At 40.7% G+C, this 25,378-nt stretch overlaps 1 protein-coding gene across 1 annotated transcript in view; it reads right to left on the bottom strand.

Annotated features, from left to right (window-relative positions):
- grh (grainy head) overlaps positions 1-25,378 on the bottom strand; it is a 119,063-nt gene that overhangs the window by 11,287 nt on the left and 82,398 nt on the right. Inside the window, exons 4-7 of the mRNA XM_018545679.1 lie at positions 19,588-20,013; positions 6,354-6,711; positions 5,344-5,736; positions 521-774 (exon numbers count right to left, since the gene is read on the bottom strand). Coding sequence (XP_018401181.1) covers positions 521-774; positions 5,344-5,736; positions 6,354-6,711; positions 19,588-20,013 — 1,431 coding nt within the window. The remainder of the gene's footprint in view (positions 1-520; positions 775-5,343; positions 5,737-6,353; positions 6,712-19,587; positions 20,014-25,378) is intronic.

Below are 25,378 nucleotides of genomic sequence, written 5' to 3'. Positions count from 1 at the left end.
TTCCGTGTGGATTCGCAATTGCTTGTCCTGAGCAGCGCAAGTTATTAACTTTTATCGTTGCTCTTCCGTGCCTTCCACGTAATAAGACAAATTGATAGATAAATATCTATATATCAATCTCAATATCCGTCTACTTATTTATCTACCTATTCCATCGAGTAAATTGAGCATTCGCCTTTGCACGTCATTATTATAACGCGGGCGCGCATATTTATTATAATTTCCTATACTACCGTACAATCCCTAATCGGACAAATCATGTCAAGATGTAATTCTATTAAGTTTTCTTTGCTCTTAATCGAACGAGCATAGCTACTTTTAATCAAAACGAAGCTATTAAAATAAGGAGATGCTTCTTAAGCTTCTCACACACTCTCCAAAGAGATCAACGCTTGTGTTAAATATCGTTGTGTTAAAAATTTTTAACTAAATAGATTGTTTGGAAAGAGCACTTCAAGAATTATACATATATTTGAATCATCGATTTTTTTGATAACTGTAGCTTTCAGAGCCTACTTACATTTTCGGTATCTGGATCTTATCGGCGTCGTTCTGTCTGCCGAAATCGTGCCAAGGCCGCGATCTTTGCGGATTTGGATTCGGATTCGGATTTGTCGCACCAGCGGACACTAAGCTGCTGCGTTGCACCTGCGCTTGTGCGTGGTTCTGCTGCAGCTGTAATTGCAGGGGTTGGTGTATCACCGCTCCACTTTCGAGAACTACCGCTGTTCCGGCAGTTCCACCAGGACATAATTCTGTGTAGTCGAATGAGGACTAGAAAAAAATGTAATTTATTAAAAATTTATAAAAAATAAGAACTATATCTTTCGATAATATATAAAAGTCCATTTAATCAATTTAAATTAATAACTTTCATTTAAGCACTCTGCATTTTTTTATTCTTTTTAATCTTGTAATACGAAAGTCTGTCGTAAATTATATACATAAAAATATTAAAAATTTAATGACATTGAAATCATTATTTAAATAATAAATGATAACAAAGGCTTTATTGCCTTTCTCGTACAACTAATAATTTATTTTTAATTTATTTTGAAAGAAAAACAGATGAGATATAATGATAGTATCGTAACATTGATATATAATGTAGAAGAAAATGAAGAAATATGACATGTAAAAATAATGGCAGTTGCAATTTTTTCCGATCATATATAAAATCTCGTATAAGATATAGATAAAACGCGTTCGCATGCATGAGTATACTAAATCTCATTCAATTTAAATGCTCCCTGATTACGGTGTAATTAGTATTTAAAAATCTAATAAGAACATAATTATTTATCGACGTCATTCGTTTCGTATATCAGCATTATCGCGATTCAATATCTGTACACGTCCGCGTCTTATTTTGCATATCAATGCATTTCATTAGATTTTTCCGTACCTCACAAGTATCCCTCGATAAATTTCAAACTGCGCCGATTAAAGGGATCACTGGACCGATAAATGATTAACCGCTCGCAAACACGCGATTTCACGTGACTATCCCGATGCGTCCGTCTCTCTTTTTCTTGTCGATTATACATAACGCCGTAAACAAATTTCGATATATCAACGCTAATGAATTGCAGCGGAAAAACAGTGGCCTTTTCCATTTATTATTAATATACGCTTTTTCATGCATTTTCGTTGTACACTACGCGTATACTGCTGCCAAAGGCAGCGCGAACGAAGAAAGAATAGAGAGGAGCTTTGTGGTCTCGTAAAATCAACCGCACAATCCGCACACCCGCTTCCAACCATGGCTGTTAATAAGCGGCTTGCCAAACGACCTATTCCCTCATACGTCTTCATGCGATTGCGCGTCGCCTGCAGTTATTTTTCAATGCAACGCGGTTACCGCAGCTCGTTACCTCAACTCTCTTCTGTCATCCCGAAAAAAAATCACAGCAGCTTCTTTCTTGCTAAATTCCCTGACCACTAAATCTACCGCACTTCGGCACGAAGCTATTCGTCGTTTTAGAATTTTTCAAATGCTTTATGTATTAAATGTATGAGATGCAATAAGCATGAAAGTCGCATATTTTCTTCCAGCCAATAGTTTTGAGACGCGATGTTTCGTTAACAAAATTTTATCGCGTGTCATATACTTTTCAATTAACATTCAACGTTTTCGATGATTAAAACTTAAAAGACAGTATATCGAAATCCTTAGATTTTTTTTTATTATGCGACAAAAATTGGAATTTTTATGGAAAGAATTTGTTAATTTTCTAGATATATCTGAAAAAATAATTTTATTGGATTACCAAAACAATTTTGTTAGAAACGCAAGCTGTTTGCTAGAATATTAAAATTTTTTGCAGTATTGCTCTTCATTTTTTAATTTTCAACATAATTATTTTGATGATCCGACAAATTATTTTCTGTATTCAGCAAAATTGTATATATCGTTTTCAATGAAATCGTTCTTTCTATGTTAAATTAATTAATTTATTATAATATATATTATATACGCGTGCATGCAAGGATTTAATAGATCACCTAGCATTTTTACAATTTTATCATATGTGATTAAGCAAATTTCACACGCGCATGCGCAATTTATTTACTTATTATCGCGTTTCATCGTCGAGGTGTACACAACTGTTCTAATTGAGACGTCAACTGCAGTAACTGAATCAACGTTTCATGCGAAATCTGAGACGCAAATGCGAAGACTGTCTCAGATAAGAAAGCGCGCATAAATATTTAATATCTAAACAGGCTTAATCTTAAGCCAAGTAACAACCAGCTAAAAATCCGCGGGACCCGGTTAAAATATAATACATACGATTTGCATGATATTGAAGTCATACTAAAACAAGACGTCACTCTGCGTGTACCGGAAATTTACGATTAATTTAACGAGATCTTTTTTGCTAGCAAGACATCGAATTCATTAGATAGACATATCGTTCGCGTCTTATGGTCATAATTGGCCGTGTTACGTTATCTCGGTGCGATTCAGAGCGGCACCGCTTCTCAAATATTAAAGAAAATTGCCGGTGGAAGGCGCATTAGTCGCAAGGTAAAACGAGCGCGCGCGGACGGGAAAATTTAATGCGTTACCCACTTTGAATATCAACGTTTTAATTACGTACATAACACAAGCGTGCCGATCAGGCGAGCGGATCGGTTTTCAGTAGCACTTACATCCGATACCTAATCCGCCCGACCCGGGGCTTCAGGTTTTATTTCAACGTCTGCCGTGCGCACAAGCGGAGCAGAACGAACGCGTGCTTTCTAATTCGTAATGTCGACTGCAATGCTAATGACTTACTCTCGCGTGTAACGCGCGCGACACGATTAATGCTTCCGGAAGTGGACGAGATATGCAACAGTACATGAGAATGACGAATTGCCTGTGTCAAGAACTGCCGATATAAACGAAATGATACAAGCGACTATATTACCGTTTAATTGAACGAGATTCGTATAGAAAGAATCAAATACGCCTAACATAAAACTGATAAGTTCAGCGAGACACTTCGAAAGTCTCTTTTTTTGTGAAAACGCGATACGATTACAGTTTATTGAAATTAATGTCATTTCTTTAAGAAATTTGCCGTCCGATTATATAATAAAGTTCTAATATTAAGTACACATCTTACCGTAATGGACTTTGCGACTATTACGATGTTATTTATTGATCTTTAAATGAGGGGCTGATAAGAGGGTCGCTTTAGCAAAACGTGTCTATTACGAAAAATCTTCGCCGATATTAAGTTTTAAGAACCGGAGGAACAGGTTCGCTTTTTCAGTACAGAGCTGAGTTTTGCGATTTACCGTAATCTGAGATACCATAATTGCTCCTTTAGCGTATTATATGCGGTATAATATTAGCGTATAGTATTAACGCCTCCAAATTTATTGCGTCGGCGTAAGTAACTGTACGTGACGTTAAGATGGAGAAATTTGCCCGACAAATCGCTTTGAGAGCGGCGCGATCACGCACACGCATTCGATCCGTCAAGTATTTAGAGCGTTTTACGCGTAATACCGTGTCCGGTGTACATTGCAGGAGACACGGGAAATTAATCGCGTGAGAGAGTCCGGCTCTCTCGCGCGTGAGGCGTCGTCGTCGTGGGCGAAAGCACTTACTTGACAAATCGCATTGAAAACGATAGCATAACGCAGCAACACCGACACGCATCATCCACGATATCCGCGTGCGAATATGCTCGCAATAGGATAACGGTTAATACCCGCATATATTAACGTACCGAAGGTGTCTTTTGCAGCCAGGGACGAGCCGCAGCCGAGCGTTAACGAACGATATTTACGATATCGCGCCGCGAAATTAATTGCATCGCGATCGCTTATGGCGCCGTGGGCGAAGTCATTTGTACCGTGGTTGATCGAATTGAAAACGATAGCGCGGGAGCGGCTGCAGACGATGCCATCGTTTCCCATCGCTGCCACCTCTCTCGATTGAGCTACGGTTATTTCGCGTCTCGGGGCACAGCGATTCTGCCTCGGTCAAACGTTCTAGAGCATATATTTTTCTCGGACAATTAATGACGCTGCTGCGGCACGCTATCCGCGCGTAATTCAGTAGCGAGCACCTCCGAGTAGTAAATATTTCTTCACGTATCCCCCCCCGTTAACTTCGATCCCCGCTGACGAGACAGCCGCGGGATCCCGCTCCGATCGTGGCTTGCTCTTGGTAACGTCGCCCGCTGATTGCAATTTATATATAGACGTGAGCCATTTACGATCGTCCCTGTCGGCTAACTTCGTGTCATCATCTTACGCCTGGGTAGTGTTAATATTACGTGGCAGAGCAATATGTTACACGCGATGATCGTTTTATTCCATTTCGGAAGCTTTTCAGCTCTCTCTCTACGTTCAGTGTTCCGAACTATACGTTAGCTATTTATATTATGAAATATCAGCAAATTTCTTCCGTGGAATTTCTTGTCCAACTCGTTTGTCCGTTTTATCATGGTAATTTCCACCCTGAACTTATACTATCATCCGCGCGACTTTAGTGACTTTATCGTATCAGAAAAACAAGAGATCTTTATTCGATTCGATCGTTAACGATATAGCTCGTAAACGCATCCACGCCTATTGCTCGAAAACACACATTGACGATGCATATAAGAGAATAATCTCGCTTTTAATCTCTATATGATGGGAAGCCACACTATATAGTGGTGTCGAAATAATGTGTGTCAATACTATTTGAAGCAATGTAATGAAATAACGAATATTATAAAAAATTTTATTCCAGGAAAAATTGTAAGATTTTAAAAATAGAGACCCATCCTCGAAAAGTTAAAAGCTGAACGTATCGGTTGATCAGAGGAATGAAATTAATCGCGCTCGTAGACTCACCTGATGAAGGGCCGTGGTTGGATGATGGTCCTGTCTGGGCGTTACCGCGTCGGCGCCTATACCAGAGTCAGGGCTGGGAAGGTCAACGGTCAGGACTTTGCTGTTGCTCGAAGAAGAGCGTATCGCGTGTGTCGTAGCGTATGAGCTCGGCACAACCTCGTACCTCGTATACGAAGCAGTCGTGGTGGATAGCGAAGACGCGGAGCTGGATGAAGCGAGTGGCGGCAGTGCGTCACCGGCGACGTAGACTGTCGTCGCCTCCTGATGGAGGCCACCACCCGGATTCGCCGTTGCATTTCCCGTTCCGGTTGCCGACGTAGACGTGTAGGCAGTCGACTGTAATCTCGGACTGCACGACGTGTAGGGGTCGTAAGGGCTGCCGTACTGCTGCACCTGTACACCCGTCAATTGCGGTTATAACTTTCCTCCACGTTTCGAACGATTCGCCGCGATTGACGTGATGAACCTCGAGAAAATCGCGGTTTTCGCCGTCACATTTACACATCTTTTTATGTGGAAGAGAGAACGCGCGAAAATAATGCGAAAATAACTCGCGAGACAGTATGCTGCATTTGTGCAATTTTCGAGATACGCGGGAAGCGACGTTAGAAGAATTTAAGCGATGTTATTTTCTAGTATTATTATTTTCAAGTATTATCTTGCGACGTGCAAATCTTGCATTGTGTGATACGATGTGTTTCAGCGTATAGAAGTTACAAATCTTCAGCAATCTTTAGCAATTTTACACCAATTAACTAAATAACGTTTAAAGTCATTTAAAAATTGATTACGATTTCTTTCTTCATCACATTTTGGGAATAATTTTGTAACGCGAAGGATTGAGAATTCTTGTGGGAATGAATTATTAAATTAATATTTATATATATAACACGTATTGTATATAAAAAGTGTCGAACTTTTGAAAGAAGTAAATCGAATAAACGTCGTAAATGATCGCGAGAGAGGACGCGTGATTGCACTCGACAATGATTGTCTGAAATTTACCATACCTGTAACTGATGCGGATGATGATGATACATTCCCGGCGGTGTGGGACTGTCGGGTTGCGTCTGTTTATGCCGTTTACTGGATTGTTGGCCCCCGCGTGACGAGCTAAGATCTTCTGGTTCCCTCTTGACCCCGACGATGCCGGCGCTCGAGGCACCGTCGTGTCGCAGGGGTTGTGGGCTCAACGGAAGTGGAAGGCCACCCTGCAGACTCTGGTTAGGACTGTGAGATTGCTGGTTGTACTGGAGGAAGTGGTGTAGCTCCCCTCCTCCGGCACCTTCACCGCCTTCCATGCGATTCGTCGAGGCGGAACCGGAGCCAGGCGCCTCTTGCACCAGCAGCTTTTGGCCCATCACACCCCTTCAACAGTGCGTGAAAAATTGACCATAAGTTATAGCTCCTTTTATCGATCACCGACATCGGCATCGATCCGCGTCGCGTCCTAAGAACGCGTGACGAATTCGCGCTATGTATATCGAGATCGATACAACAGGCCCATTCGCCTTGCTTCCGTTTGCTTTTTATGGGATTCGCCATTTGGACCATCTGAGCATTTCTGATTGACACCGACCGCTCAATGAAAAAGATTGAATTTTTAGCATTCACAAATATCACGACGAGTGAAAGAGGATTACAGTTCTTTTTTTATATTGGTATCTTACAAAATTGAAATTTCTTCAAAATTTCAATAATGACAAAAATTTCTTTACAAAGTCTCAAGTATTAAATATAAAATTAGTCACAATACATAGTAGACATAGTTTCATTATTTTTAATAAACTAATTAGATATATTGAATTTACTATGAGACTTAATAAAAGATCAAAATCCTTAAACAGTCAATTAAAATGTAAAACTGTTCAATAATATATATTAAACAGTTTTATTATATATAATAGATATCGCTTTATTAATATGAGTATTGTATAGTAGTTTTTATCTTTATAATTAGAAATAACTAACGTTATTTAAATCCTACATATTCATTGAGATGATAATTCAATTCAAAGAGACAGGCCGTACTGTCTTTCTCCTTTCTCCGCGCCCTGTCGACGAATGAAATCAGCGAAGAGAACTAGCTCTACGCTTCCTCTGCGCGTCGCACGCTGCATCTGCCGAAATCGGCAATAAAATTTTCGATGCGCGGCGCGCGCGAAGAAACGCGATTCGTCGATCGACCGTACGGGAGAAGAATCGAGAGGATCGTAGTATTATGCGAAGTAGTTAACATGTTATATTTAGCATGATAATACGTATCTACAATACCGGGGACCCTTATAAACTGCCAACGCTTTCGGTGCATTCTCCCTCTCTCTCTTTCACCCTCTTTCTACCGTCTCTTCGTCTTTTCCGCCACGAAGGATCGCCCTTCACTCGTTCCTGCTCTCTCTTTCTCTCTCTCTTTATCCTCTGTCTCCTCTTAACCCTTTTCTCTTTAAAAAAGTACACATTCCTCTTTCCATCTCACTCCATCCTTTCGCACCATCACCGTAGTTCCTATACCCTACGGTCAGATGCTTCCGTACAATGATCTTTTTTTACACTTGATACCTGATCTCTCGTCTACTTTCTCTCCTGTTTCTCTGTCCTGCTTTTCCTCATCTGTCTCGCAATACGAAGGGTAACGCCGAGAGGAAGTCTCTCGATGACTATCCCGCGTGGTGCGTCTCGGGTCGCCCTCGGCACACTTGTGCCTGAAGAGGTGCGGATAGGCTCCAAAGATCGTGGCCGAGACTGCAGGGAAAAGACGGCGGGTAAAACTCAGCCGCGACGAGATCGGCGGGCACGTTCTTTTAGCAAGCGAAGAGAATGCGCCGTCATCACCCGGGGCCATAGCGGCAAAATTTGAGCCTCATGAATTCGGCTTATGTGAAATGGATCCGTTCGCGCGCTCTCCATTCGCGACGCTTCTCGCGAGAGCGTTTCCCAATAATGCGATGCTAATCCGAGAACGCGCGATGCGAAACGGGATTCGCGTGCACGCACCTTGGAAACCCGATATGCACCCCTGGAAATGTGGGATCGTTAGGTGTGAGGTATCAGATTGCAGACCGCGTCTGACTGGCGTTTTAGGCTCTCGGGAACGTAAGTAGTTCTGTGCAACTGTCATCAACACATCTTCATCAGAGATCCCTTCGATTCATGACGGAAGTTTTTGTTAATTAAAAAAGTATCATCGTAATTTAAAACGTTTTCTTACCTTGTGACAAATTTTGATGATATTCTCTTCTAGGAACTCTCTTTACATATTCTTGATACAACTTCATATCAAGAATAAATATTAAATATATATTGGATCCATAATCCGCAGGACACTTTTTTCGGACTAAACCTTGGCACGATCTTTCGTGATAGTAACATTAAACGATGTACAAAACCAAGTATTTTTTTCGTTTCTCCATAGCTGTCGAAGAGATAAGTACTGAATGTTAGTGATCGGACGAGAAAAAAAAACATACGAGAAAAAAGAAGTTTAACGTAAAACAAAGGAGAAAAAGTTCAGTATTGTTTCATCACTTATTTCATAGATGCGTATGTTACGGTTTTATTTATCTTTATCCATGTTCAATTCATGCGAGAAATATTGACAGGTATAATATATTGCTTGATACTCAAGCAGATATTCGTAGTACATATATATACTAGGTCAGAAGCGTGATAAAAGTCAACGTGTTACAACTTTTTGATAAGACAATGCCTCGGAAAACAACTATAAAGATATGTTATCATGACTATAAAAACTTCTGACCAGAAAATTGTTAGCTTTGATATGTAATTTGTAATTTATGACTTATGAGAATGTCATAATACTCGTCAAGTTTTTTCTCCATTATTATTATTATTATTGATGTTGTTGTATTACTGTGTAATGACTTGTGATTTTACGTATATAATGTATGTAGATGTAGTTAGAAAACTGTCAAGCAACTATCTTTTAAACTTTAAAGTGTTCCTTTTTCGGCAATTGGAAAATATAGAAATGTAACACGAGAACAAAACAAAAATTCTAAAAATCGCAATATACCGCCCAATCACGTGAGATATTCGTAGAAATCTGTCATCCTGAATGAAATATACGAGTAAACACGACAAAAGAGAGAGAGAGAGAGAGAAACGTATTTATAAAATGCCGACGATGTTGACGTGCGTATATCGTTTCTTTTATCGTTTTACCTCTACACCTCCCTTCCTCCCTCCTCTCAGGAAACGCTAGTCTTCGGCGACCAATAGAGGAGATCAAAGAAGATCAGAGAGCTACATTCTTTTTCCATGCGTGTGGAAAATCTTGTTAATTACATCGGTATCCGCAGCATGTTGTCTCTCGCTTCCTTAAAGCTATAGATATTAGTCTTCGGCGACCAATAGAGGAGATCAAAGAAGATCAGAGAGCTACATTCTTTTTCCATGCGGAAAATCTTGTTAATTACATCGGTATCCGCAGCATGTTGTCTCTCGCTTCCTTAAAGCTGTAGATCTATCAAAGTAAAACAAACCTTTTACCCGAGCCGACAACTTTCCTATTGGCTATTTCGACTGCTGTCAGATTATCGTCCATAGTTAATTCTTGATACAGTTATTAGGGCAAATATAAAGAATCTTTGTGTTACTCTGATACATGTATCTAGAGTTCTGCGTCTCCTCTTGGAAGATCAATACGCGCCGCGCACAAATTCGTGCTTCTCGCTGCAAACGAGTAAATTATTACCGCGCGTCGCGTTATACAGTCTACTGTGGCATTCCATCGTGGTTTTTTTTTTTTTATTACTACATCGCGTCTCCGCTATCCATCGCATGCGGCGACCGCGCAACGCGCGCGTACCGTGCGGTAAGTACGAGCGCAAGAGGCAATTATGTGCTTACGGTGCAGTATTATCGACGACAAGGCTTTCCACCCCGGCGCGGCGGCAACGGCGGCCCGACATACGAACCCGCGGATCGCCGAGGTTACCACAGGGTCGCGACATGCCTGGCTATTTGTACGTAAGTATACGCGAATTATGCGCACACGAACGCACCGTGCTTCGTCGAGCGACCTACAGCGCAGCGTCGGGACGCGGCTTGCGGTACCGAGGCTGCGGATCAGCCTCGCGATAAACCCCTGCCTCGGAATCGGAATCAGGCATTTCTTAAACCGGAAATCAGGCGTACACCGCGGTACCCGCTGCGTGTGCGTATATATCATGAGCGACGGACCTGTCTGTATGTGGCACGAGACGAAACTCGAAAGACAGGTCCGACAAAGTGGCGCTCTACCGGCTGCTCGCTCGGGTCACTCCTTTGATTATTATTGCCGGTTTGCTTTTTTTTTTTCCATCTCGCGTCTGCCGCTCGCTCGCGCGCGTCTACGACTTTTTGTGCCTTTACGAGCTCACGCATGCACGCACGTCGGCACCTGTGCTTATAGCACGTGCCGCCGTGTCGTGGTAATGTCAACGTACATACATATGTGTATACGCGATGAACGGTCGGAGAGGAAATTTAGATGCGTGCGGCGTGGCCAACGACGTCTGCCACTACTCACGATGACCGTCGCGCGGCTTTCCTAGTGCTTTACTTCCTAGGATTATCGCGCGTTTCCTGGAACACGTTACTGTCGGTGGTTTTCAGAAATTATGAAACGTCCTTTGACCCTGATCTTAATATCGCATGAATTCATCTATGTTTTTGTAAGAAGTATTCCCCGTTTATTATATACGATACGTCCTCTCTAAAATTTTTAGAGTGAATTGTCTCTGAAATCTCTTAAAGATTAAAAATTGAGCCATTTAGAATAAGATTGCACTCGAAAGAGTCTGTTTTTCGAAATTTTATTAAATATTCGTAGTAGTGTAATTATTAAGAGAGATTACAATTCTCATCTTTCGTGTAGAAACAAATTTAAATGTATAAAAAAAAATCTTAACGTCACATTTAATGTGATATAATAGAATTATATATTTATTTTAAAATTTATATCATGAGGACAGTTATGCGTAGTCCGGAATTTTAATGAGAAGGTAAAACGATTCGTTTGAGTTTCGCAGGATTTTCAGAATTGGAGACTCATGTCTCTCTTAAAATCAACGAGCCAATAGTTTCTTCAGCTTCGAATTATCGCAAACATCTGGAATGCTCCTTCGTGCGTTCGTATCGAAGAGTGCCAATGAGCGTCCTATCAAATGTTGATGGTAATCTTACGCCGGAGTCGTGGCGATTTTCGCTCTTGCGTAACGATTTGTGGGATTCGATGTCGAGGCTGCTCGTGCATCGTAAACCGCGAAATGTCGCCGAATAATCGCACACTCGCGAAACTCGACACCGGCTTGTTACTTCCCCGAGGTCGACTCCTCGACTTTCGTCTGGTTTACCGCGATCGTCGATGTTACGGAACAGACACTACGAGTTCGCCCCGGTTCTCAGGCCTTTGCGTGTCCTCGAAGTCATACGCGCCTTCCTGTTTTGCTAATGAGACACTACGCAATCCGGTTTTCGGATCTGGTTCGTTCGAGCACCGTGAATCAACCCTCTGCGAGAAACACGTCCGTTTAATGTTCCTTGACTTCGTTACAACGATCGAGATCGTTGACAGTCGGAATGACGGTCAGATTTTAAGTGTTTCTCGTGACCCCGCCAAGTCCATGATTTCGCGCTGTTCTCCATGAGAATACGGCAAGCGTTCCCTCGGTCATCGAACCAATGATTCTAAGCAGAAACCAGTAAGGTGATACAAAACAGACGGCGCGCTACGGCGTTTTCTAATCGTAAATTCGAGTTAACGAGATAATATCGCCGCAAGCTGGCTACCTCAATCGACCGATCCAGTTCTTGCTTGGTAATCGAGACCTCATAGTACCGCAGCGTTGTCGACACTGTAACATCGCGGCGCACGTAATTGGCGGACTATTCGCTTCCCTTTTCCGTTTATCGAGATCATATTTCGCGAGAATGAAAATGTACCAGCTGAATATATTTACGTAGTACGTAATTTAATTGCTTACAGAAAAGTTCAATCGGTGTAATTTTATGAAAAATCTAAAATCGACTTTACTGCGGCAAAAGTTTCTCACAAATTGTTATAATTATAAATTCGTAATAGGTAATTATAATTCTTAAAAATGAAATCTTCAATTTTCATATAAAAAATTAAGATTAATTGGAAAGCAAGTTTTTTGTTCATCTATATAAATTATTGAATTTTATTTCGGCATAGTTTTTAAATTTTCAAAATAAATGTTTTTTTTTTTCATATATTATATTTTTTAGAGTGCACGAAGATGTCCAATGACTTGCTGGTATGCTCTGATCCGGTATATGATCCTTTCGTTTCAGTCTTACAGTTCATCATGCCTCGGATCTTAGCACGCGACTCGCTCGCGTGCGATTTTCGCGATCGTGAAAAGATTCGGCGCTACCGAAGAACGCGGAGATGCGATCCCACGCGGCGAGCGCGAAACGAGGGCGTTGCCATTCGCGTATCGCGGTCCGTCGAGAAGCCATTATGTTTTTCTATAATCGTAAATTCAAACAAACGAGAACACGCTCGCGCGAAGGTACGTGTCGAGCATAAAGCAGCGTGGAGGCGAAAACGGGGCATGCCACTCGTGGCCGGGCCGCGATTCTGGTTTCTGGTTCCGGCCTACTGCTGGTCGGCCCGTTTCGTTTTACGACGTGACACACAGATCCTCCCTCGTTCCCTCGCCTCGTCAGGTGGGTCAAAGGCCACCGCAATAGTGGTCAGGATTCGTCGTAGTGGCAACTCTATGCTCTTAAGCAGATCGCCGCGTAACGATAACCGGGGAGAAACGAAACGTGTAATAAGAAGTAGCGACAACTCGCTCGTATTCGTCGTCCGGCTGATTGTCGACCACCGTAAAGGTCCACGATCTCGGAAACGGAAGGTTCCATTATGTCTGTGCACGCATGTACACCACGGAGAACGATGCAACCGACTGGTCTTCAAGCGGCATGTCGACGGCAAACAGCTAATTAGTTCCTAATTGCCGCAATTAGGTATTCACAACTCCGCCGTTTTGCGCCGTCCAGATTGTTTCGCGAGCAGTTAATTAGGATCTGTTAGCGTTATTACAATATCACGAAACTTCTGTCCCGCGATATACTTTTTAAAGCCATTTATAAGCAATTTTTGAAGAATTAACCTTTGAAATTTTTCTGGTTTACTGTAAAAAAATTCAGAGTTTAATTTGAAAACACGGTTAATTCATCTCGACTCTATAACGTTGTTTCTCGAGATAATAAGAAGACAGCAAAAAGACGACGAAGAACAAGCTTTGCAGAACGTATTCACGTCGGCTATCTGTCTAATCCCAGAGACAAGTCGGTTGGCATGCACCCTTTCCGGCGAGCCGCGCCGCCTCGTTCCTAAGTAGATCTTGGCGTGACGATAACCAGGAAACGTAATAAGAAGCTGCAGTGTGCCGGCGCTCATTGCCGAGTTCATTCTTGAATCCCTTAAAGACCGGCTTCTGTGAGCAAGATTTCATTATGTTCTACACCATTCCGTCGCACGTACGAAAAGATGGTCGTAAAGAAAGGTCCGAGGCACGGGTATTACGACCGCCACTCGTATTATGTGTAATACGGCGTATATGATACAGAAGCGTGGCTAACACCATATTTACTCGACCTCGTGTCTCTCGTCTTCCTTAGATACGCAACACTCTCAGATTGTACGAAAATTCATTTCACGAAGAGCGTTTTATATCGATCCATTTTATTTTTCATTTTACACAATATATGGTCTCATCCAGACACCTTTAAATAATTACAACCTGCGTGCTTATCTCGGCAATTAAGAAGTCACTCTTACCCTTAGAAACATTCACGCGTTACTCGCCGCGGGATAAGCATTTATCATATTGACGTTATTCATGCACGGCCTTTGGTTTGAATTTAATATGAATTAATTAGAAATTTGTTATCTCCGGGAGGGAGTTTCACTTTCGAAACATGATCGCCGCAGCCTGCGGAAAATGTGCATCACCGAGATGGAATTTACAACGGGTTGGCGCTTGAATTTCATTGCTTAATATGTTGTGCCACAAGATCTCTGATGTAATGACATGCTGTTGCGCGTCGGGAAGAAAGAACAGACAAAAACATTTCCTGAGTTTCCAATGGAGTTGCAAAAAAGAAATAGATTGAAGACAGTAATATCTGCTGCGTATATGAGCGATACATATTTGGTTGCAACAGTTGTAAAGTTTCGAAGAATTCTCGATGAAGGGATTCACGTGCAACAGTTGTTATTAACATCTCGGATGTGAGAACTCGCGTGTGTGCGTTTATTGAGAAATGCGGTTGCTTTTCTTGGTACACATCGCATGACCAACGATGAAGCAATCGACCGCAATTGAACGAAAAGGATACTCGATCGTTGTGACAATTACTATGATTTTGAAAGGATACTTCCTGCCAAAGTATTACAGCGCACGCAATCGCGTTGATTTTTTTTTTTGTGTCGTGCATTGTCGAGCGTCATCGGCGAAAACGAAACAATAAATAATGTTCTTTATATTTTTATGCATACTTCTTATGTATTTTTACATTTAAATTTATATATTAATTATTAATTAACTTATTAAAACAAGATTGCTATAAAACTGTAAATCAGAAAAATCAAGGAAAATTTCAAGGAAATTGAAAGCAGGGAAAAGTTAGGAAATTTTGCTTAATTTTTCAAAAATTAAGACAAAAAATTCAAAATACTGTTTGAAGCACCGCGAAAAATCACGTAATTTTGTCTGGAAGTCGGGAAAGACTTATTGTATTTTAGGATGAGGAATTTGTGACAATCCTATAAAAGAGTCTCATCTGTTATTCTACGTTTCAATTAAATTAACGCTTATCTAGGACTTACGTCTTTATAATTCCAATGAGTTTAGATAAACGGTATAAGTGCAACCGTTCGCGCTTTCCTTCGGCAGTGCCTGCATGTGTCTCTCATAAAATATTTTTTCACATTTTGATTGCCATCGTCATTTACGTCCAAGAGGCGTCTTCATCCGCTAATTGAATCAATGTTACCGGACGCGATAGCCGTACGCGACGAGTATATCCCCTTATTTCTCGCTCTACCTCTACTTTGACTTTGCTCTGCGACCATTCTCCGCGTTTGGAAGGCGGATATCGCGGTTATGTCGCTTATGTCCGCGGACGTTAAGATTAAGGCGGTGATCTCGCGGAGTACCAGGAGACCGTCTTTTACGGCGGCGGCTTGCTGTGAAACCGTACGCCGATTCTCGATGGCTTTGCGCCATCATTCTACAACCCCGTGGCGAACCTTAAGCGACCGCCAGACTCCGTAAGAGAGGCTCCTGGCGAGTTATCCGCCTTCTCTGCAGACTCGGTTCTGTGTACTTCGGGATCTGACATTCGAAGATTGAGCCTTATGAAAATTGCGACAAGTTCTCTTAAAATAACAATCTCGTGTTTGGAGAATGATCTGACAACAGATATAGCATGGATAAGAAAAAGCAAACAAATAAATGAGGACATTTCTACAATGAGTAAATCATAACCGATCGTTTCGTTCACTTTACAGTAGATGCGGCCCTGCTTCTATGAATCGAACGTTTAAAAACTCGCGGACACCTAATGGTATCCTTATGCGGTTACAACAATATGGTTAATTGAACAGAATATTCCCGGTGCTTAGCTTCGCAGCAGGTCCATTATTCGAATTACGACATGGCCGTCTCTCGGCGTGATCGCGCCGAGTTCCGCATATTTTTCTGAACCTTACGTTGGGCATGATAACGTTATAATTTAGTACACTCGAAGAATCCCATATTGCTGCTCGTGTCGAAAGAGTTAGATGTTATATTCTCCGGTTAATATCATAAATTCATTACCGTATTTTTCAAGAATCAAACTCGGTTTGAAAGCAAGCTCTCTATATACGTGAAGTTTCTAAAGTTATCTTGTTCCTGAAAGTTTATCTCTTAGCTTTCAATTTCTAATTTAATTACGAATATAAACACACGATGATTGACTGAGAGACTCTGATTTAGAGACTTACTTTATTCATTATTAGTAACTGTCATCGTAAAATCATGAATCGTTATCGTAAAAACGTCATTACAACATTTCTCCAATAATCGCAAATAAGCTGTAAATCTAATTTAAAGCCTATTTAATGTAAGTTTAAAAAGAAAACAAAAGATGTTCGAACTTTTATTGTACAAATTTGTCTTGTTCGCGAAAAATCGTGGGAAAGCTGTATCGCATTTTTATTCCAACGACACTAAAAAGATACATCAACGACTTACGTCTTGATTGTATACGTACGCTATAAAAATATATAAGTAGATCAGTTTACGCGCGAATTCATTGTACATTCTCCACGATGAGATACATTTTCTCTGAAGCGTGTTCGTGTCAACCATCTAATTTTTTCCTTTATTTTCACAGTCGCGACTAAAGAAGCGCCTGATCCCTTCAGCGAATGCGACACAATGAAATTGGATTAAAGTCGTGCCCTTGCTAGTTCTCGCCAGCTCGTTCTCTCTCCGCAGCGACGCGTCTTGAGAGTGAGAGAGGAGTTTTAACGATCTACCGCCGTACAAATTGTCGAGATGCTATCATCTCTCAGCGGGGAGAGAGGAACGGGGGTAAGAAAAGCAGATAGGATGATACGACGCGAAAGAGATGAGAAAGAGAGAGGCACGGAGGGAGGGCAACGAAGGGGGCGAAAAGAGAAGATGCGAGGGAAGATTAGGGCGGCATCTCCCCACGGCGAGGTCGGTAACAGAAACTGCTGTTGGTGATGCTCTTGATGCCGCACCGCAGTCGCTCTTACTGCCGCGTTTCGCCGCACCATCATGCTCTCTCCTCGTATCTGACATGATTCGTACGTTGAGGATTCTCAACAGTAAATTACAAAATATGCTAAGCGGCCGATATAAATCAAAAGTAGGGCCCGCGCGCGTCCCCCGAGGGGTGAGAGAGAGAGAGAGTCCTTTACCCGTCGCCTGAGTCTCCCGGATTCCATGATGCAAAGGGGTAAGGGTCCTCCGCATCCTCCGTGAGTCGACCGAACCCAAAATATAAGAAGAGACCCCTATCACGAATTGGGAACAAGGGAGAATCTCTTTCCCTTTCTCTCCTTCTTATGCAAGGCGTATAGAACGCCGATACGATGGTGCAGTTTGCAAACTGAGCAAATGGACCGGAAGACTCGAACGAGAGATATAAATAGGCTCGACTGGAGAGCAATATATCTACCCAACTAAACTCCACTAAATTGCTTCGAAGTAATATAGAAGAGAGTGGTGTAGAATCGGGAACGTTCGCGGTTCTGTAGGAGCAAAGAATGAGAGAAAGAGTGAGAGTGAGAATGAGAAAAGGGAGAGGGAAAGAAAAGCCTATTTATCGATGGCACGCTGCGTACTCATTTAAGTGCGAGAGATTTATGGAATATCGATAAACTCTTGAAGAGAGAGAATTGTGATTGCTATTTCCTCCTTGAACCTCGTAAATGCAATCCGCGTAAATAGGCTTTGCGTGAAAAGTTCGGATTATTTTATACTTCTTTTATGGCGGTATCAATATAATTTTACAATTTGTTTTAATATTAGAAAAGATATATCTAATATGCATGTCATTTGATTAACAGGAATTTCATTCATCGTTCGATAGCATATTTAAAGAGAAAACAACTTAAACGTACGTTATCAATATCGGACTGATGCATAGCCCTTCTCGGCATTTATCTCGCAATTAAGATAACAGAATATATCTACGTTTGGTACAACGCGAATCGTCTAATTAACGCGTCAAACGTCTCTCTGTGCTGGTCGATTTTACACGCGATTGTTCCGCGCAATCGGTCGCGGTAACGAATTATGCTCACCGCGAGCGCTCAATTACCTGGTCGAGACTATTAATCGAGATACGGCGAAACACGAATAGCTAATAATGCGCTAAGAGTATTCGCTGTAACATCGCAGGACGCGGGACTATCTGCGGATCTACGCTAATCGAGTCCTCCCGATGCACCCGGTACGTATAGCCGTCACGCACACGCACGTGTTTATGGATGAACCACGTACGAGCCGTGGCCACGCGCGCGGCCAGCGCGCTTCTAAATTAAGTGCATTGAGCGAAGAAGAGCCGCGCAAGTGCATAAAATTACGTGCGTTACATGCAAGAGCGGCGCGAAAGGTACTTTTGCAGATTGCTCTACCAAGGCTGTGCACTTTCAAAAACATCGAGAAAAATAATTATCCTCTCGATTCCTCTTTTATATAAGTTATTATAATATGAACGAAAGTGAGAGAGAGAGAATAATAATTGAATAAGAAAGTTACACAGGTAAAACGCAAGAGATAATTAAATTTTTTAAAATAGATAAACGCGTTGCTATATTATTTTAAGATGTTAGTGTGTGTATAGAGATAATAGATTTATTTTAATATAAGTCTTTCAATCTTATTTAGACTTCATTCGTCATAAGCGTTTATACCTATAGATACAGATTTTTGCGAAATCGAAAAGCAACAATCGGTTTCAATTTTAATGTTATTTTTTAGGAAATTGTTTCTGTCCCAGGCTCTCTGCAAAAGTTCCAGTTAATCTTAACGGAAAGTCTCGAGAATATTCTTGAATTATTTAAATGTGCGAGAAGCGTATAAAATCTCCCTGCATTCGCATGAGCGTGATTATATTCCGTGGTTCGAGCCGTGGAAAATCGCGTTTCTTTCCTTCGCCTCGCGTATGATTACGAAGCTTACACGTGCGGATGAGAATCTGAAATAGCGAGATAGCGACGTACCCGCGAAACTTCAAAGTAGCGAGAGAACGTTGGATATAGCGTGCATAATAGCGGCCGTTGTCTCCGGCTATCGGAGATAAAATTCGTATAATAAAATTTTATTTTAGAATTAAACAGTCGGTATTATGAAAAGATAAAAAGATATTTTTTCACAAGAAGTAAACGAAGATTTGAAAATACTGATCATTTAAATTGCTCTCTAAAGCTTTTAGAATAAATCTTACTCTAAAGAGTGAAATCTTATTGATTGAAAATTGAGTCACTCTTTTTCAAGACTCAAGTTTTACTCTTTAGAGTGAGATTTCACTCTAAAACATTTAGAAAGTATAATAATGCGAGAATTAAAAATGTATGATTTCGGTAGTTGCAGAAAGTCGTTGGAAATTAGAATTAAAAGATTCTAATACCACTTTCTTTATACCACTTAATCATTATATTATTACAATAACAAAATCAACACTTACGTAGACCAGAGTTCGTGCGTGGGTGGCAGTTTGACATCCGCCGTTTTCTCGGGCAATTTGTAGTATTCATAGACGTAAGACGCAGCAGGATCATCGTTGTGGTTAGTTACCGCCGACTGATGCTGCTGCTGAAGGTTTAGCATGGCCGCGGTCGCTACGGAGAGCGGATGCTCACAGTAGGCGCGCCAATCGCCCTCCATACCCTGAACCTGCACCTGCACCGCGGCGACCCTCTTGTGAACTTCCGGATCGGCGCCCTCGGCGCCGCTCTGCAGGGTTTGCGCCGCCGCCTCCTCCGCTCCCAATTCCTCCTCTTCTTCCGGTTCACGCTGCCCGGATACGTAACTTTGTTGCTGCTGCTGTTGCTGCTGTGCGTCGTCGCTAACGACGGTACCGTTGGTTTCCTCCTCGCTGCGACTGCGTCGTCTGTAATTATAAGTAAAGATTCATTTAATTACTTAAATCACAAGTACTCGACTGTTATAAATCCACTGCACCACAAATTTACAATAAAAGCCGAAACCGATTTGTCTGATATAATTTATTTTACACTTATATATACATTTTTTTAAATCACCAATACACACACACACAAGTATCAATTCCGAAGCTAACTACATACTTCGCTCGACAATATTGCACTTACTCTCTAATAAATTCCTATAATAAATCTCTAATAAATAAGTTATCATACATTTTGTAATATACATAATCCTGATTTTCGCACAATACTAGTCATACTGTTGTCAGCACAATATAGAGAAAGTTGACGTAACACAGCCACTCTCTCGCTTTGTACTTTTATATTGTTGTGGTTCCAGATTGTTTTGGAAATGTTTAGATACTTATTTATCGGAAGCGATGTAAGGAAAAGAACAATCTAGGTTATGGCTGTTAGTTTAATTTGAAATAAACAGAAGATTTAGACATAATTGATTAGCGGCTCTATTTGCGGGCGTCCAATGATTGGTTCCGACGCACGCGGCGATTTGACACGAGGCATCTACTGCTATGTGGTGCCTTGTGCGCGCTATTTAAACAGTCAATCGGTACTATTCGAAGAATTACTTTTACGCGTATAATGCTCGACGCTCGGCATGATTTTTATTTAAGATCTCTATATATTTAATTCGAACGTAATTACACAATATTTAATTGCTATAACGTTATTTTAAGTTGTACGCATTATCACTTCAAAATTCCTACGTTTGGATGTGATATAAAATGTAATTAGCGTGAGAGTTTATAAAAGATATATAATTAACTGTCTCTTTAGTAAAAAATATAAGATCACACTTTCAATATCGCTTCAGCAACATGTTCTATAGATCCATCAGGAAAAGGAAGTGTAGTATATCTATCGCCGACAATGTTCATCGAGCAGCCAATTCTCTCTTCTGCTGTTGGCGACGATCATAAGCGACACTGCAGCGTGTCGCATAAAAAAAGAATAAAAAAGATTCCTCCCGAAGGCTGCGGTAATGAATGTGCCGCAGGATAACAGTTAGAAATAACCGGGCCCGGTAGAATGTAATAAATTACAACAGACCCATCGAATTTATCAATTAGCGATAATCGCGGCGCATAAGCCGCACTGATGATTCCTCAATTTAGCAATGACCACCAACGGTGGAAGTGCATCGCGCATCGGCGGATAGTTGCGCCGGTAATTTATTGCCGTCGCGTATATCGCGATATCTAATCGCACTGCGCGAGAGAAAAGGAGAGAGAACGTACGCACTTTCGACTCTATGCTTAGCCACCTGGATATTTGTCACCAGTCGTTACTTTCCGCCGAAGTAATACCTTCCGGCTGCATAGCGGGGACGATCAATGACGACAAGATGCATAAGAATGTGCGTACGAGACGCACTTGAGCACGCGTTTCAATAAAAAAAAAGAAAAATTTAAGCGTCATATGGCAAATCAGGCTGATTTCACTTAGCCACTTTTTACGAATATTGAAATAGTTAAATCGCTAATAAAAGAAGGAATTCTTAAATTTCTATTCCCATGTACCCTTTATAACATGACGCGTACGAATATATTTATTAAAACCAAGCGACAGAATCTTATTCATTGCATGGTTTTTATTTCCAAATTTACATTTTGACGCTTGCCTTTTTTTTTGCAAAACGCGCATCACCTGTCTGCGCGCGTCAGGGATAAACTTAATCGCGGATCGAGAAAGAAATCTCGCGCATTGCCACCGGGTCGGAGCAGATGACGAGGAGACGGGCGACGAAGGACGAGGGGGAGGGGAGGGTTACATCGTAAATACGTATACATGCACGAAGATTAATTATTATAAACCCCTGCCTGTTGCCTGCAGTCATCAATTTATACTCCTCTCTCGTGCATCCCAATTCCAATCCCGATCCCGATCCCGTGAGTTGCGCTATGGAATAAAGGCTCATCCTCTCTAATTTATGCATGTCGAATCAATCTCCCTCCTTCCACCCTTTCTTCCTCCGTCTCTCTCTCTCTCTCTTTCTCCCTCTTTCCTCGTTTTACCTACGTGTTCCTTCTACGTTCCTCTTCGCGCACCTGGACAACCGTCGTCCATGAGAGAGAAAGACCAGCCACCCCGATAATGAGGACCCGAGTTATCCTGTGCAAATATTTTCCTCGACCGCTGTTTGCACAGGCACGAACCGACCAAAGATCTGATCATTCAATGCACCATCGACGTACGTGCATATATACGTGAGTTTTTGCGCGGAAAATCTCAAACGCGTGAATGGGGTAGTCGATTCCGTAGCCGCAATTCTGCGTCTAGCATACCTGCACCGTCTAGACAATGAATTTATGCGCGATCATCTGGGCGAAAACTTCATTCCCGGCGAAATGCAAACATAGATTTCACGGCGATGAAATACCGCGCCGCGAGTGCGTTGCTATTCTCTTCTTGTCTGTGCAATCTTCATCTTGTTCACCATCATCCCGTGTACGAGTATGTTTCACTTGAATTTTCTCTCCGCTGTATTAATAGTATTCATTGATCACATGCGGCGTGAAACTATTCTTCGAGTATCTCTCGAATATTTCTCTTCGCGACTTGATCAAATTTTTATGATTCGACAATTAGCAATAAATTCTTACGTTTACAAGCTTATAAGACAATTAATTATAATTGCTGAGATATTCCAATAAATTTTGGTTTCCAGAAATTGAACCTATTATAATTTAGCTAAGTTTAATTTTTAATCGCGAATAAAAAGAATTTAAGTCAATTATCGCTGGAGCTGTACAGTAACTCCTTATCATAATTTTATATCTCGTAGTAATGCCACGTCCACGTGTACTTACCAAGTTAATTTATTTCTGATATTTGAAATAAATCTTGCAACTCTTTCTTTCTATCGTACCCTTGCTCGTGGGATTTCTCTCTAGACTGCTTGCTAAATGAAAAGTTTGCAATAATAATAACTTATAATATATGATTATTTTATAATTTACAATATATGATATAATTGATAACTGACGTGTATACGTAATGCCGTAAATAATCGAACAAAATGTTCGACGTAATATCGTTCTCTCATTAAAACATTTTGAGCGAATCCAACATAATAATACTTGTAGAATACATAATTTCATCTTGGAGCCCCGAGGACTTGTAAGAAGAAATTTTCTCTTTATTGTCCGCGTTGCTTTCGAGAAGAAGTGAAAACACATGCGTGACATTAATCGATATATTCGTTCCAAAATTTCTTTAATTATTATCCGCGAGTCCAGTACTTCAAATTAATGAATCATTGCTTAAAATTAATAATTGATTAGTTTTTTTTTTATTTTAAAAGTCCAAATCCGAGGAGTAAAACTGTATAACTCAAAATTACGTAATATTGTGAAAAACGAAATTGTTTGTTACAAACAATTTTTCACAAGTAGTTGAAGAAAATGTCCCAGTCTACTAGATTCGGCGAATCTAGAGCTAAAAGCGGCACCAAATCGAGAGAAGCTCGCGCTTGATGGTCGAATTTCGGAATGATGCAAGTATATAATATCGTGTCACATTGCGTGCTGCTTGTACATGACCGGTGTACTTCTTAGGTGGGTAACACGAGCAAAAGGTTAAAAAAAGAACAGAGGCTCATAAAGGCGGAAAAGAGAGAGATGGAGGAAAGAAGAAAAAGAAGCAAGGGATAGATAGAACGTACGTCGTTCGTCTCTTCTCGTACAGGGATACGCTCTAAGGACTGCTTCGCGTATATGCTAGACTGGTGGATACATATGTAAATTGCGAGTACCCCTATTACTGAGACTTCACCTGCGCATCCGGTTTTCGCGTGTGCTTTGATTTCGTCCCCGTACGTCACGTCCTCCCTCCCGTCTACCTTTCAGTTCGTACGCATGCTTGTTCGTGCGGCGCATACTACTTTTCTATAACGTTAAATCATAGTGGATTTCATTAAAACCGCGGGATGAGTAATTGCCGAGGTGTATCGAGCGCGGTTAGTGCGGTAGAGAAACACGTCCGTGTTTAGACGGCGATATATCTTGGAAATTAAGGTTTGTGTCTCGATGGATATCGCGCTGTCGCATCTTAAGCATTGCGTAATTTTCGACGACACCGATGATTTCGAGAATGATCTCGGATAACGTTTTATCTTCGACGTAATGAACTCGTGTAATTATGTCGCAGCTGCCGAGAAAGACTATAATTTGTCGCCTATCAAATGTCAATTTTTTAAAATATCTGGAAATAAAACAAATTTCTAAAGTTAATTTGAAATTAATGGAGTTTTCTATTAGATATTATACATATAGAGGAGCAATTGTAACTCAATCCGTTGAGAGTTAAATAATATTTTGTTATTTTTAACTTTCATGTGTCAAAATGTAAATCTATTTCAATTTATTTCTGGGTTAATTTTAAAGTAAGCAACGGCTATAGTAGGTAACACACGTATGCACTTACAATTAATAAATAAGTTTAGAGAGAGTTAAAAAAATACATTTTTTTTAGTTAAGTTATTGCGACTTCATTATTTCAGTTAAATTAACGTCATATTTAGTAGGAGCAGTGGCGATCTACAGAAATGATTAAAAATAATCTAAATCATAATTTGACTGATTTGGATATAATTTGATTATGAATTTAACAGACGATAAGGAAAAAAAAACCTGATTTCCTATTCGTCAGAGTTACTAAAATATGTGATAGCCTTAAGGCATTCTGCATATTTAGAGATTGACGATAATTTGTATTCCGCGGATAGATGGAGGGCAAGAGGACGATGAGAGGAATCTCTTTTACAACGGTTCGTTTGCATTATGACAGATAAAATTTTATTGCGGCGATGAGGCGTACGAGCGAAAGGTATCTGCGAAGAAATCACATCGATTTCTTCCCATCGATTAATATAACGGACAGAAAGGACTATCAGCTGATATCTTTCGAGTATAAACCTGAGAATACATGTCTGTTTCATGTGTCTTACTATTATACCGACTATCTATCATAATTCTTGACACTTCGTGGTCACTAGTACGTGACTGATACTGATACATCCAAAGATTTTAATGTCTTCTGAACACAAGCATATATTATGCGGATATAACACCATTGAGCTCGAATTGATCTCTTGCTGGAATCTTAAAATCAGGGATTGAGATTTCTCTCAGCGAAATTAAATCTTGTTAGTATTCGTATATTAGTCACAATGTTATTCTATTAAAACGTTTTTCTTTCGCAAAACACATATTACGATAAACTTCAGCAATAAAAAACTGTTTATTATACATAAATTAGGTAATTTTGAAATATTTTATAAAAATAAAATTA

The sequence above is a fragment of the Cyphomyrmex costatus genome, unplaced genomic scaffold, assembly GCF_001594065.2.
Source record: "Cyphomyrmex costatus isolate MS0001 unplaced genomic scaffold, Ccosl1.0 scaffold5, whole genome shotgun sequence".
Taxonomy (NCBI): domain Eukaryota; kingdom Metazoa; phylum Arthropoda; class Insecta; order Hymenoptera; family Formicidae; genus Cyphomyrmex; species Cyphomyrmex costatus.
This window is presented reverse-complemented; position numbering and strand designations above follow the sequence as displayed.